Here is a 12,192-nt window from a genome sequence, read left to right as displayed (position 1 = left end):
TTGGAAGCACTCCTGTTAAAAGTACCGCAAAGTACTCACTGCTTGCACACACCATTTGCAAACACTTACACGCATACTTACTCACCACATTACACCCACACATCCACTCACTCCAACACTCACACACTCCGTCTGCCTGCGGTGGGCCCAGGCTGTCCCACGCACTCCTCATTAGACGCGCCACGCTGGACCAGGACAAAGTTCCTGTCACATCCTGTCATCTCCTGCAATGTCTTAACCCCCTCCTCCTCCTCCCCCTCCTTTCCTCACTTCTTCAGAAATCACCCTGCATCCCATCCACCCCTCCCATTTTCCGAAAACAAACCATACGCCACACACACACACACACACACACACACACACACACACACACACACACACACACACACACACACACACACACACACACACACACGCATGCACAACCCTCTGCCCGCCCCTGAAGAACCTGTTGCTCTGTTGACTTCACTGCCATGTTTCGTGTTTCATGTTTCTGAGAGTTGAGCAGATCTGTTATCTTTTCCCGCGTATCAGAAGAAAAGCCTTTGTGTGCGTGGTTGTGTGTGTGTGTGTGTGTGTGTGTGTGTCCAAGATTGAATCAGTGCGATTCATCTCATGAGGAGGATTTTTTTTTCTCATGACACTACATTTATTTCCCTCTCGTTTTCTCTCTCTCTGTTTCTGTCTCTGTGTCTCTCTGTTTCTGTCTCTCTCTCTCTCTCTCTCTCTCTCTCTCTCTCTCTCTCTCTCTCTCTCTCTCTCTCTCTCTCTCTCTCTCTCTCTGGTTCAGTGTAGATCAGAAGTGTAATTCCCTTCATTGGTTTACCTTGTGAAATAAAAAAGTGGGTCACCTGTAGATTTGGTTACACACATGTTTGTTTTCATGACATCTCTCGGCTGTCTATCACAGTGGCTTCAGTTCACTCCTGAGTTCATGCAATCCTGCGAAATAATGAATTTAACTTGGAAGTAGCGCAAGGCTGTACAGCAGAACACTGTAGTGAAGCGTTAGATATCACTATATTGTAGCCTTGGCCAATAATTGGTATAATTATCGCTGGCATCTCTAGAAAATGCTGTGCAGTAACACAGTGCCAATGTATGTGGCTGGCTGGAGCGGTCTTAGCTTGAGGGTACACATTTATGACAGGGGAGGAAAGGAAAGAGAGACGTTACCCAACTGGTGTCATCAACTCATCATGAACACACAATGAAACTCAGAGCAGGGGTCATAAACACTGCGAATCCTGACAGCTGTTACACTTTTTACAGCCAACAAGCAACATTCAATTTTGGGTTTTCATGCAAATCGTTAGAAAATGAGAATAATATAAAATGGAGTTAAATGAAATAATATAATCGGTTATTTTGTTTTAGTGTAATTTTGAGCCGTGAGTGTGTGCAGTTGTTAAAGGAGTGTGTGTGTGTGTGTGCGTGTGTGTTCCAGGTGACGGGTGTGTTCAGTAAGGAGTATATACCCCAGGGCACACGCTTCGGACCCCTGCAGGGAGTCGTTTACACCAAGGACAACGTCCCCAAGATGGCGGACAGGAAGTACTTCTGGAGGGTGAGGACAACAAACACACACTCACGTACTCGCACACAAACACACACACACATAGACCTGGACGGGCACACACACGCACACACACCTGTATATTCTCACACACACACACACACACACATGCACACATGGACGCGCACACCCACATCCACGTATATTCTCGCACACGCACAGACACACACACAACCACGTGAGCGGGCGCACACACGCCCATGAATATTCCCACACACACAAAACCGCTGCGGTAGTTATTGACGGTAATCGACGTGGTAACGCAGTCCCAGGAGTGATGTGAGGACTCCCTCGTGACATCACTGGTTCCCATGAGAAAAAAACGTCCACAAAACAATCAGATTCAGAAGGAAAAAAGAAACGGAGAAATTGGGCAATGCCTGTAGTTTCACAGCCGGGCTCCGCTGCCGTACGTCATAGGGAAGTAGCACAGAAAGCCCTCGGACGCAGGCCCAGGAGTTTTTACGCAGACCAGCCTTAAGAGGAAGTTGTGCTGCGGCCCTCCCCATAACAACAGAAGTCGGTGGAAACAGTGCGGATTTTACTGCAGCCAAACAATGGAGTGGCACACACTGTCTCAGGCCAACCCGCTGATGAGACCGTCGGCGGGGCGTTAGGCGAGAGAATGTACCCGCAGCGCCAGACAGCAACAGCTTCTCCCTGCAAGCCTCGGGCTTCAACGTGCAGCTTATATATGCGCTGCATTCATACAGCGCTTTTCTAACCAGCGGCCACTCAAAGAGCTTTAAAATGGTTCACCGTTCTAACACACATTCCCAACACGGACGGCGTGCGACCGCCATGCAATGCGACAGCCAGCTCTGTCGGGAGCAGTTTAGGCTGAGGGGGTCTTGCTCAGGGGACACCTCGACGCTCCTGCATGAGCCCTGCCAACCTTTTACCTGTAGGGGCAAGAGAGACCAACTGCAGAGAATGCAACGCATGGACAGACAGGTGGCACGTGGTCCACTAACACAATGTGTGATGCGCTTGACCCACAATACTCTATCACTTTCGGCACACATTTTGCCAGCACCTGCCTCACACATCACACAAAAAGACAAATTGCCACAGAGTTTTTCGGAAAAGCCTCTTTCGTGCCAACTCCAGACAGTAGGACATCGAGAGAGACAGGCTATCCTACTGTAAGCCCAGTCAAACTGTGTTGGATGTCTCATCGTTAAAAAGGGGATTTCTTCTGTATAACAAACTAATGAGTCACTTATGTGGCTATACACCTCTTGCTCTGTGCATTACTGGCACTAATGTTAGGCTTGTTTCCCTATGCTGCTGCTGTGAGCCATGGCCATCGTTACTCTGTTGATTTCTCGAAAACCGTTCCGTACAGCGACGCTCGCTCTGCATTTACCAGATGTCTCCTACCTATGCTCTCGTTCTGGTGCCATCGAGTCCCTAAGGAAACCTTGGTCCCCTCCTCGACCTTTACTCAACCACAGCTTTCCTCAAAAGTGTGGTGCTTGTGTGTAAAAGCAAAAAGTTTGTGTCTTTTCCAGTTCATATGCATATTTAATTGTGTTTGTGTGTGAGTGTGTGTGTGTGTATATAACGTGTGTGTGTGTGTGTGGGTGTGTGTGTGTGTGTGTGTGTGTGTGTGTGTGTGTGTGTGTGTTGTGTGTGTTGTGTGGGGTGTGTGTGTGTGAGTGTGTTTGTGTATGTCTATGTATATACATACATGCATGTCTGAGTGTTTGTGTGTGCGTGCGTGTGCGCTCTCTCCTGGAACGACTTGTGTCACCCTGGAGTTTTCCTCAGCATTACAGCTGAGTAATTTCTCAGCATACACGTTCGGCGTGTTTTCCTTCCTGCCGGGCTTCCTGTAACTTCGTAGCCACGGCGGATGTTCCTGGCCCCGCCTCCTCCCCCCCCCCCCCCCCCCCCCCCCCCAGTCCCCCCCCCCCCCCCCCCCCCCTCCCTTCCAGCTAAACTCAGCCGTAGTGAAAGTCTGACGTGCCGTGACACAGGTGTTTGGCAGAGTACCATGCCTCTGCTGATTAAGGTGTGCAGGGGCATGTGTGTGGGTGTGTGTGTGTGTGTGTGTGGTGTGTGTGTGTGTGTGTGTGTGTGTGTGTGTGTGTGTGTGTGTGTGTGTGTGTGTGTGTGTGTGTGTGTGTGTGTGTGTGCGTGAAGATGCATGCGTGCCTGTGTATGTGTGTGTGTGTGTGCGTGCGTATGTAGAGGCATGTGTGCCTGTGTGTATGTACGTGTACATCCTGCCACAACCTCTGTCAATTTCCTCTTTTCCTGGCAGGAGTTGTTTAATGTTTATCCCTGGTTTATTCCAGGTGAAGGGACACTAGTGACACAGAGGGACGAGAGGGAGGGAGGGAGAGGGAGAGAGAGTAGAGGGAGGGAGGAGTGAAAAGAGGGCGAGAGGGAGGCAGGGAGAGCGAAAGAGGTGTGTGAAGAGGAAGTCTCTGACCCGCCTACTCTTAATATAAAGCAGCACTAGTTCTGTGTTGTGACTCAAAGTGTAAACAGGCTAACAGAGGTAACTGGCACCTGAGGACTAGAACACATTGTGTGAATGGCAGAGGTGAATAAAAACTATGCTTATCATCTTTGTTTTCAACCTAATTTGATATAATTTGAGGCAGATTTCTTTTGATTATTTTTTTTATACCTGATCACATTTTCATATTTTCTGTCTAACATTTCCAGCATCAACTCACTGATTGGAATAATACATGTGATCAGGAGAGAGAGAAAAAAAAATCTACAATTCTTATCGCTCTTCATACAGTTTGATTTATTGGAATTGTTTTTAATTGGACGGACCACTTGGTTCATACCGTTAATGGCAGAGGTGTAGAAAGTGCACGCTTTTATTCGCCCGACACACAGATCGAACTCCAGAACACGGTCCACCACATCTCCTAGCGCTCATCCAAATCCAAGCCTGTACCCGAGCAAGCAAACTCATCCTCCTCTCCTCCCTCTCTCTCCTCTCCCAGATCTACCGAGGCCGCCAGCTCCACCACTTCGTCGACGGCGAAGACGTGCAGAAAAGCAACTGGATGCGCTTCGTGAATCCGGCGCGGGACGCTGTCGGAGCAGAAACCTGGTGGCCTGTCAGAACGGCCAGGAGGTGTTCTTCTACACCATGCGGCCCGTGGAGCCCAGCCAGGAGCTGCTGGTCTGGTACAGCGCAGAGTTCTCCCAGAGGCTCTGTGGACACCAGCAGCACGACGGCCACAGACACAGTGAGTACAGAACCAATACACTTGTGGAGATGGGACAGAGAACCGATGAACTCGCAATCGATGGAGGACGGAACCCCACAACCTCGTGTGGATGGGACACAGAGCCAACACACTCATGTAGATGGAACACCGAACCCAGAAGCTATGATATAGAGCACTAGCTGGTAAAGAGAGCTGACGTGCAGAACCCAGAAACCAATAGGTGAACTTCATAAGCCAGAAATGCATAACCCAGTAATTCATAGATGGATAAGCCAGAAACATATTGATATGTTTACAGAACCTAGCAGCAGAACACATTAAATATAAAATATATCAGTTTAACAATTCAGTGTCAAACTGAAAATCGGTATTTACAATATCTAATACAGTAGGAAATATATTTACAGGGATATGATGGTGATTATGATTATGATTGCTCAAGGATGCACCAGGGTAGACGTTGGGGGTTCAAACCATCTAATCACTACAATACGAGACCCATCCCATTGTTTATTGGATGTATGTATTGACTATCGCCTACCACACATGAGGGAGGCCCCTCTCAAACACAACGCAACACCGAAACATCAAGACACCCATCGGTGTTGCGTTCAAACGAGAAGCGAGGCAAAAAGGAAACTGAGAGACAGGGAACGTGCGCTGAGCAGAGGAATGCTGCGGTTTGAGAGGTGACTTTGTTCTCGCATTGTTCCTCTTCAAACAGATCTGAGATCACTTTGGTCGAGATTAGACCTCGTCCTTGTAATTGTTTTCATTATTTCCACGTTATTACGAAAAGGATACGTATTCAGGACACAGGCCTACATGGCAATGATTTACAATCACGCAGACACACTCTCTCACTCGACCTCTCACTCAGTCACACACACACACTCACAAACACGCAATTATGTGAGAAACACAGGTGATAAACGTTGCTTGTGTATACAGGCCACAATGGTTTATTAATAGGAAGCCGAATCGATTCCAAACGTGAATGAGTCCCATCGCGACTGCCCATAACCGGGCGAGCAGGGGTGACTCAGCGTCTTCGGACTCCTGTGTTTTATTGGCTTAAGCCTCAATTGTTTACAACAGGTGACTAAGCTCATTGTCCCCACGAGACACGAGACCTTGTAGTCTCTAGGTAAACCGATCCTTTGAGTGTTTTGGAACAGAGTCATAGAGGGGAACAAAACAACGTCAGTGCCTGGTAGGGAAATGGCGCATGGTGTACAGAGAAAGCTAATTGACTAAAAGCTTAAATGACTCAAATTCCGGCTCGGCGACTGTTGGCACACGATGTGTGGAGAGATGACCGCCCACAAGCACATTCCAACCAACACGTACACAAACATAGACGCCCACACACACATACACACACACAAACACACTTGTCCACGGAATCACTGCTATCTCGGCTGAGACGAATCGAAACCCGTCTCCTGCCTAGTCATTCAAAAACTGAAACTACAACCCTTTACCATAAATGAGAGGGGAGGGGGGAGTTGGAGAATCAGTGTGTGTGTGTGTGTGTGTGTGGGTGTGTGTGTTTGGGGGATTTTGTGCATTTTTACTTATTAGTATTCTTCTCTCTCTCTCTCTCTCCCTCCCAGAACGTTCAGAAGTTGAGAGTAAGCCAGCTCCCCGGCACCTCCTACCCCAGAGACCCTGGCTCCTCCGAGGGGCGCAGGAGCACATGAAGGTGGAGGACGAGGAGGAGGACGAAGAGGAGCACATCGACGTGGAGGTGCTGGAGAGAGACACGCCACCGGACACGCCCGAGGGCTACGTGATGGACTTCAGCGCCACGGCCGAGAGGAAGGAGGAGAAGCTGGAGGAGATGGAGGAGGAGGAGGAGGAGGAGGAGCAGAGGACCTCCCCCCACCGTCCCACAGAACAAAACGGACAGTCCGCCCTGAACTCGCCGCCTCCCTCCCCTCGCTCCTTCTACCACGGCCGCATCCCCTCCACCCACCCCCACCTGCTGCAGCGAGACCTCCACCTCCACGGGCTCTACGGCCACAAGGAGGTGCCCTCCTACCCCTTCTACCCCCAGCACCCGCCGCCCCACATGCAGCTCCTCCCCCCCTTCAACCCCCTCCGCTTCCCCCCGATGCCCCCCCCGCCAGGCATCTTCCTCCCCGCCTCGCCCTACCCCACCCCCCTCCCCCGGCGGGACGCCCCCCCGCGCGGCTCCTCCTACCTCCTGGGGAACAACGGCCTGCCCTACTTCCCCCTGGGGCAGCCCGGCGCGCTGGCCATGGCCTCGCCCCACCACCCCCACCAGCCCTACCTCCCCCACCCCCACCTGGCCCTCCACGGCGGCCTGAAGGAGCGCGCCGCCAACATGTCCCCCCCGAGCGGCGCCCCCGCCACCCCGGAGCTCTCCCCGGCGCCGCCCAAGACGGAGGTGGAGTCGGACCCGGAGCCGGACCGCGCCGGAGACGAGGGTCTGTACCCGAGCCCCCAGCCCTCCCCCTCGGGCTGCGAGGAGGCCATGAACCTCAGCCTCCGGGCGGCGGCGGCGGCGGCAGCGGCGGTGGCCGCACAGAGGGGCCCGGCGGCACGCAGCGGCCCCGGGTACAAGGCCCTGCCCTACCCCCTGAGCAAGCAGAATGGCAAGATCAAGTACGAGTGCAACGTCTGCCTCAAGACGTTCGGGCAGCTATCCAACCTCAAGGTGAGGGGAGGTGTTGACTGGGGGGGTTTGTTAAGAATGAGGGGGGGGGGGGGGGGGGGGTTATTTGAACATGGACACCGATGGCAACTGCAGTGTTGTGTTTTAGCGTGAGCTAGACCAGCTAAGGTGCTCAGACTCCATGTCCCTGAAGTAAGCTCTAAGCTAATATTGATTCAGTCATTCGGTCAATATTAGCTTTAGCCAAATTTGGCGTCGGTTGGACTAGCTCTCCTTAAGTATCGATTTTGGAAGAGATTGAAACTATTTCACGATTAGTTAATTAATAATATGTATGAATGAGTAATACATTTCTAATGATTGCCAATTAGTATGATTAAACAATGCTTTCCGTCGGTTGACCACCGCCACCGACCGCCGTTGTTACCGTAGAACCCCGGTCTCACCGCCATGTTTGTTCATGTTTGTAGGTTCACCTCCGCGTCCACAGCGGCGAGCGGCCCTTCCAGTGTGACCTGTGTAAGAAGAGCTTCACGCAGCTCGCACACCTCCAGAAGCACAACCTAGTCCACACCGGAGAGAAGCCCCACGAGTGCCAGGTGAGAGACCCTGAAAACAACCCACCGTTTTCTGCGTTACTACCGCGACGGTTGTCAAAGAATTTGGTTTGTTTGCCATTTTTAGATCAAAATAGATGGGTTTTCTTTCCCATAGTTCCCCAAAAACCCACAAAAGATGTTGCCTTTATTGGCAGAGAAGGGGTTCAAATATTGAAGTTATGACACAGGACAGGGCAATCAAACCTATGTTAGGTTTGATTGCGTCTTGCCCCTAAAAGGGCCTTCATTGATAACACAAAGTGGGTTGAGCCCGATTTAGAAGATGACTTGCATTTCATAATAATAATCAGAAATGCGTCATGAAGGAGCAGCTCAGGGATTACCAAGGCGGCCTTCAGGGAGACTGAGGATGTGGGACATGGCTCTAGACTATCTGGCCCCCGATCACCTCTTTGAGGTCAAAGATCTGAGGCTAATGTTAGTTAGTCAGAGACGGAAAGAGAGGGAGAGAGAGAGACAGGGGGTGGGACACAGAAACACAGACAGAGAGGGGTTGGTCTAAAGGTGTGTCTGCCGACCGACAGTGGGTCTGGCTGGTTGCACTTTGGCAATAGGGAGCGCGTCAGAGCCCATAAAACACACGCTGACGCACAATGTACACAAACACACACAGACCCGTCACAGGAAGTATGGAGCCACAGTGAGGCGGGGCGATACAGAAAGTAAAGGTTCATAACAACATACCTGAGATAGCACGTCGCCCAACGGAGATAACACACTCAGCCGCCCGTGAGGAACGCATCGGTTTCCAGAGCAGACCTAAACATGCGATTTAGGTGTGACCGCCACTTATGGCACATGTCCAGGTGGGCGGGGCCTCCTGCTAAAGAAAATAAGGCTCCTTTCTGTGTCGGTGTCTCGTCGCTGATGCCCAACGGTGGTTCCCTCGGTCTGGACAAAGACACCCAGATGTTGTCTCTGCGCCGATCAGATTATTCATTCTCGTTCATTCGTGTGACCGCCCTCATCTTAAACTCCCCCCTCAATCCCTTTTCCATTACCTAATCCTTGCCCAGTCCTGACCTAACCCGAACCCAACACCAACTGTAATGACTGAATCACTAAAACCCAACCCTCAAACTAATCCAGCTAAAATGAAGCACAACAACAAACCACCAAACCGTCACCAACACCTCACCCCACGCAACCCTAACCCTTCGGTGTCTCTGTGCTCCTCCGTCCAGGTGTGTCACAAGCGCTTCAGCAGCACCAGCAACCTGAAGACCCACCTGCGTCTCCACTCGGGGGAGAAGCCCTTCCAGTGCAAGCTGTGCGGGACCAAGTTCACGCAGTACATCCACCTGAAGCTGCACCGCCGGCTCCACACCGGCCACCAGCGGCCCTACCGTTGCCCCCACTGTGCCGTCGCCTACTTCCACCGCTTCTCCCTGCGGCTGCACCAGCGCGCCTGCTGCCAGGCCCAGGGCAGCCCGGCCAACGCCTTCGTCAGGGACATGGTGGAGCGCTTTGACGCCAGCCAGGAGGCGGAGGCCCTGCCCGAGGGGGCGTCGGCCTCACAGGTGGAGGAGGCGGCCGAGCGGTGGATGGCGCGCGGCTCGGAGGGCGTCGAGGGAAAGGGGGACCGCAAGGAGGCCGGCGTGCTGCTGGAGGCGCTGAGCCAGGCCATCAACGCCCCGCCCCCGAGGGCGGCGCTCCAATCGGGGGCCGCCGCCGCTGCCGCCGCCACGCATCACAGCCCCCAGCCGACCAATCAGGCGAGGGCAAGCGTGGTGCACCTCTACAAGCGACCCACAGTGAAGACCGAGGCGCAGTAGGGACGTTGTTTTGGACTTGGGTCGGGAGATCGAGGGAGGGACGTTTAAAAGGGCCGTCGACGTTCCGTTGGCCGCTTGGTGCAAAACGAAAGCAAAGAAAATGAACAAGAGGGGTTGCCAAACATGAGACGTCCTTTGTCTCGATTGGTGGACAGGGGAAGGGTTCAGTCCAATGAGCGCAGCACCAAAGGAAGAGCCTTCCAAAGACTGAACTGGTGTGTTCATCCATTGCACTTACATGCTTCCTGCTCTACCAGGTTCGGGAGTAAAGAGAGGAAGTGTGTCTTTTTATGTAGCTGTGAAGTACCTTCAACTGTTTTTACTCAGGTAGACGTGTGTTTCGCTTTTACTGATTGTTTTTTTTAACTTATTATTATTTTTATGTCTTCGACTTTGAATCGTGTATATTTATTTAGTGAAGTGAGTATGTGGTGCTCTGTTAGTGTGTTCCTCTTTTGTCAATGTCAACGTCTCCCAAGGATGTGAGATGTCTTAGAAAAGAAAATGAAAGCCAAATGTTCCTCATAATATTGAGCCAAAAATGAATCACTGGTTCTACCTGTGATAGGGCTTTATATGAATGCTCATCTGTTGTTTTCTGTTTGTTTCTTACATGTTCTGTTGGAGTGTGCCTGACTTAGTTTGGGTAAATGATGTACGTTTGTCTTTCTATATTGTATTTGTTATTTATTGAATCCAAAACTGAACGGTATCTTGAAACCATACACCTATGTATGCAATTGCCAAAAACGAAATAATATTGATTAAAAATAAAACCTAAAGTCCCTAAGTCAAAGAAAACACGACACAAGACTAGCGTGAACTGGATCCAATATTTACTGAACACCATTTAACCAAAGTCTGCAAAACCTACAAGAAGAACAATAATCAATAATCATATCAATTACAGTTTATCTCAGCCTTTGACACTCTATACTATACCAACAGAATACAATTTGTCTTGAAGACAAACTGTGATTTACTATGAGTGTTGTTTTAAAATCTACTAGTCTCTCTATGACCCATTGATATTATTTTACCATCATGCTTATCCAAATGCTGAACCTACTTGAAGCCAAACCCAAATATCCTTTCCATTCCACATCTTCAGAATTGAACTGCTGTATATGACACACTCAGGCTCTCTGGAAAGTTCCTTTATGTAACTGAGTTACAGAATAGGACCAAGTGTTATTCATATTCCACTACTGGTGGGCAGTGCATTTGTTCCTTCATGTAGATAGTTTATTTTGTTATGTTATATTTGTACAGCATGTTTGTGTATTTCGATTATTTTTTGGATTCAGATGCCGATAATTTATATGCAAGAGACTATTTTGATGATACTTTTATATTGACAATATGTAGCAGTGAATTAAAAATATTTTCATTCTCTACATTTGATGTTTGCGTCTTTCTCTGGAAACATGTTGCGTTTGCCTACATAACCAGGTATTACACTTTGATCACACACATTGATCTTGTGCTAAAAATTACAATTACTTATCTGTAAAACACCAAAGATATCTCATCCCATTTTCGTCCGCTTATCCGGGGTCTGGTCGCGGGGGGAGCAGCTCAAGCAGGGGGCCCCAGACTTCCCTTTCCCAGGCCACATTGACCAGCTCTGACGGGGGGATCCCGAGGCGTTCCCAGGCCAGTGTTGAGATATAATCTCTCCACCTAGTCCTGGGTCTTCCCCGAGTTCTCCTCCCCACTGGACGTGCCTGAAACTCCTCCCAAGGAAGGCGCCCACCAAAGATATATCTTACAATATCTCTCTCTATCTCCATATCTCACTCTTTCTCTTTCCTTCTTTCTCCCTTTCCTTCTCTGTTTCCCTCTCTCTCTTTCCTTCTCTCTCCCTTTCCTTCTCTCTTTCCTTCTCTTTTTCTTCTCTCTCTCTCTCTCTCTCTCTCTCTCTCTCTCTCTCTCTCTCTCTCTCTCTCTCTCTCTCTCTCTCTCTCTCTCTCTCTCTCTCTCTCTCTCTCTCTCCTTATATATAGATGTAGATACTGTAGTAGTAACTATAGTATGTAGTTATATAAAAAGATAATCCATTCGTTTATTCATCCATTCGATCATCCAGCTATTATACAATTAATCTGTCATCTATCCGTCCATCCCTCCATAGACATATCTCCTTCCACCATTTTTTTACATTGTAACTATCCAGTCATGACTTGGTTCGAGTCAGGCTTCTCAGCTTGTGCTGACAACAACCATTAAGGTTTAAAGACATAATAATAATAATAATAATAATAAATTAAATTTATATAGCGCTTAATATGGTACTCTAAGACGCTTAGAGTACCATATAGACATATAGACCAACTATAGACACACGTCTGGGTCTCAGCTCCCTCAGAGCTAACTC

At 49.7% G+C, this 12,192-nt stretch overlaps 1 protein-coding gene across 1 annotated transcript; it reads left to right on the top strand.

Annotated features, from left to right (window-relative positions):
* Positions 1 to 1,357: 1,357 nt before the first annotated feature.
* Positions 1,358 to 11,214, top strand: prdm1b (PR domain containing 1b, with ZNF domain; the record flags this gene model as incomplete). The annotated part of the gene is given in 6 exon segments (XM_030347708.1): positions 1,358 to 1,567; positions 4,549 to 4,644; positions 4,647 to 4,797; positions 6,396 to 7,462; positions 7,891 to 8,019; positions 9,225 to 11,214. Coding segments are annotated over 6 exon segments (2,244 nt in total), but the record flags the coding sequence as incomplete, so codon positions are not given.
* Positions 11,215 to 12,192: the final 978 nt, after the last annotated feature.

This window comes from Gadus morhua, chromosome 22, assembly GCF_902167405.1.
Source record: "Gadus morhua chromosome 22, gadMor3.0, whole genome shotgun sequence".
NCBI lineage: Eukaryota > Metazoa > Chordata > Actinopteri > Gadiformes > Gadidae > Gadus > Gadus morhua.
Note: the sequence above shows the minus strand (reverse complement) of the source record. Positions and strands in the feature narration are given on the sequence as shown.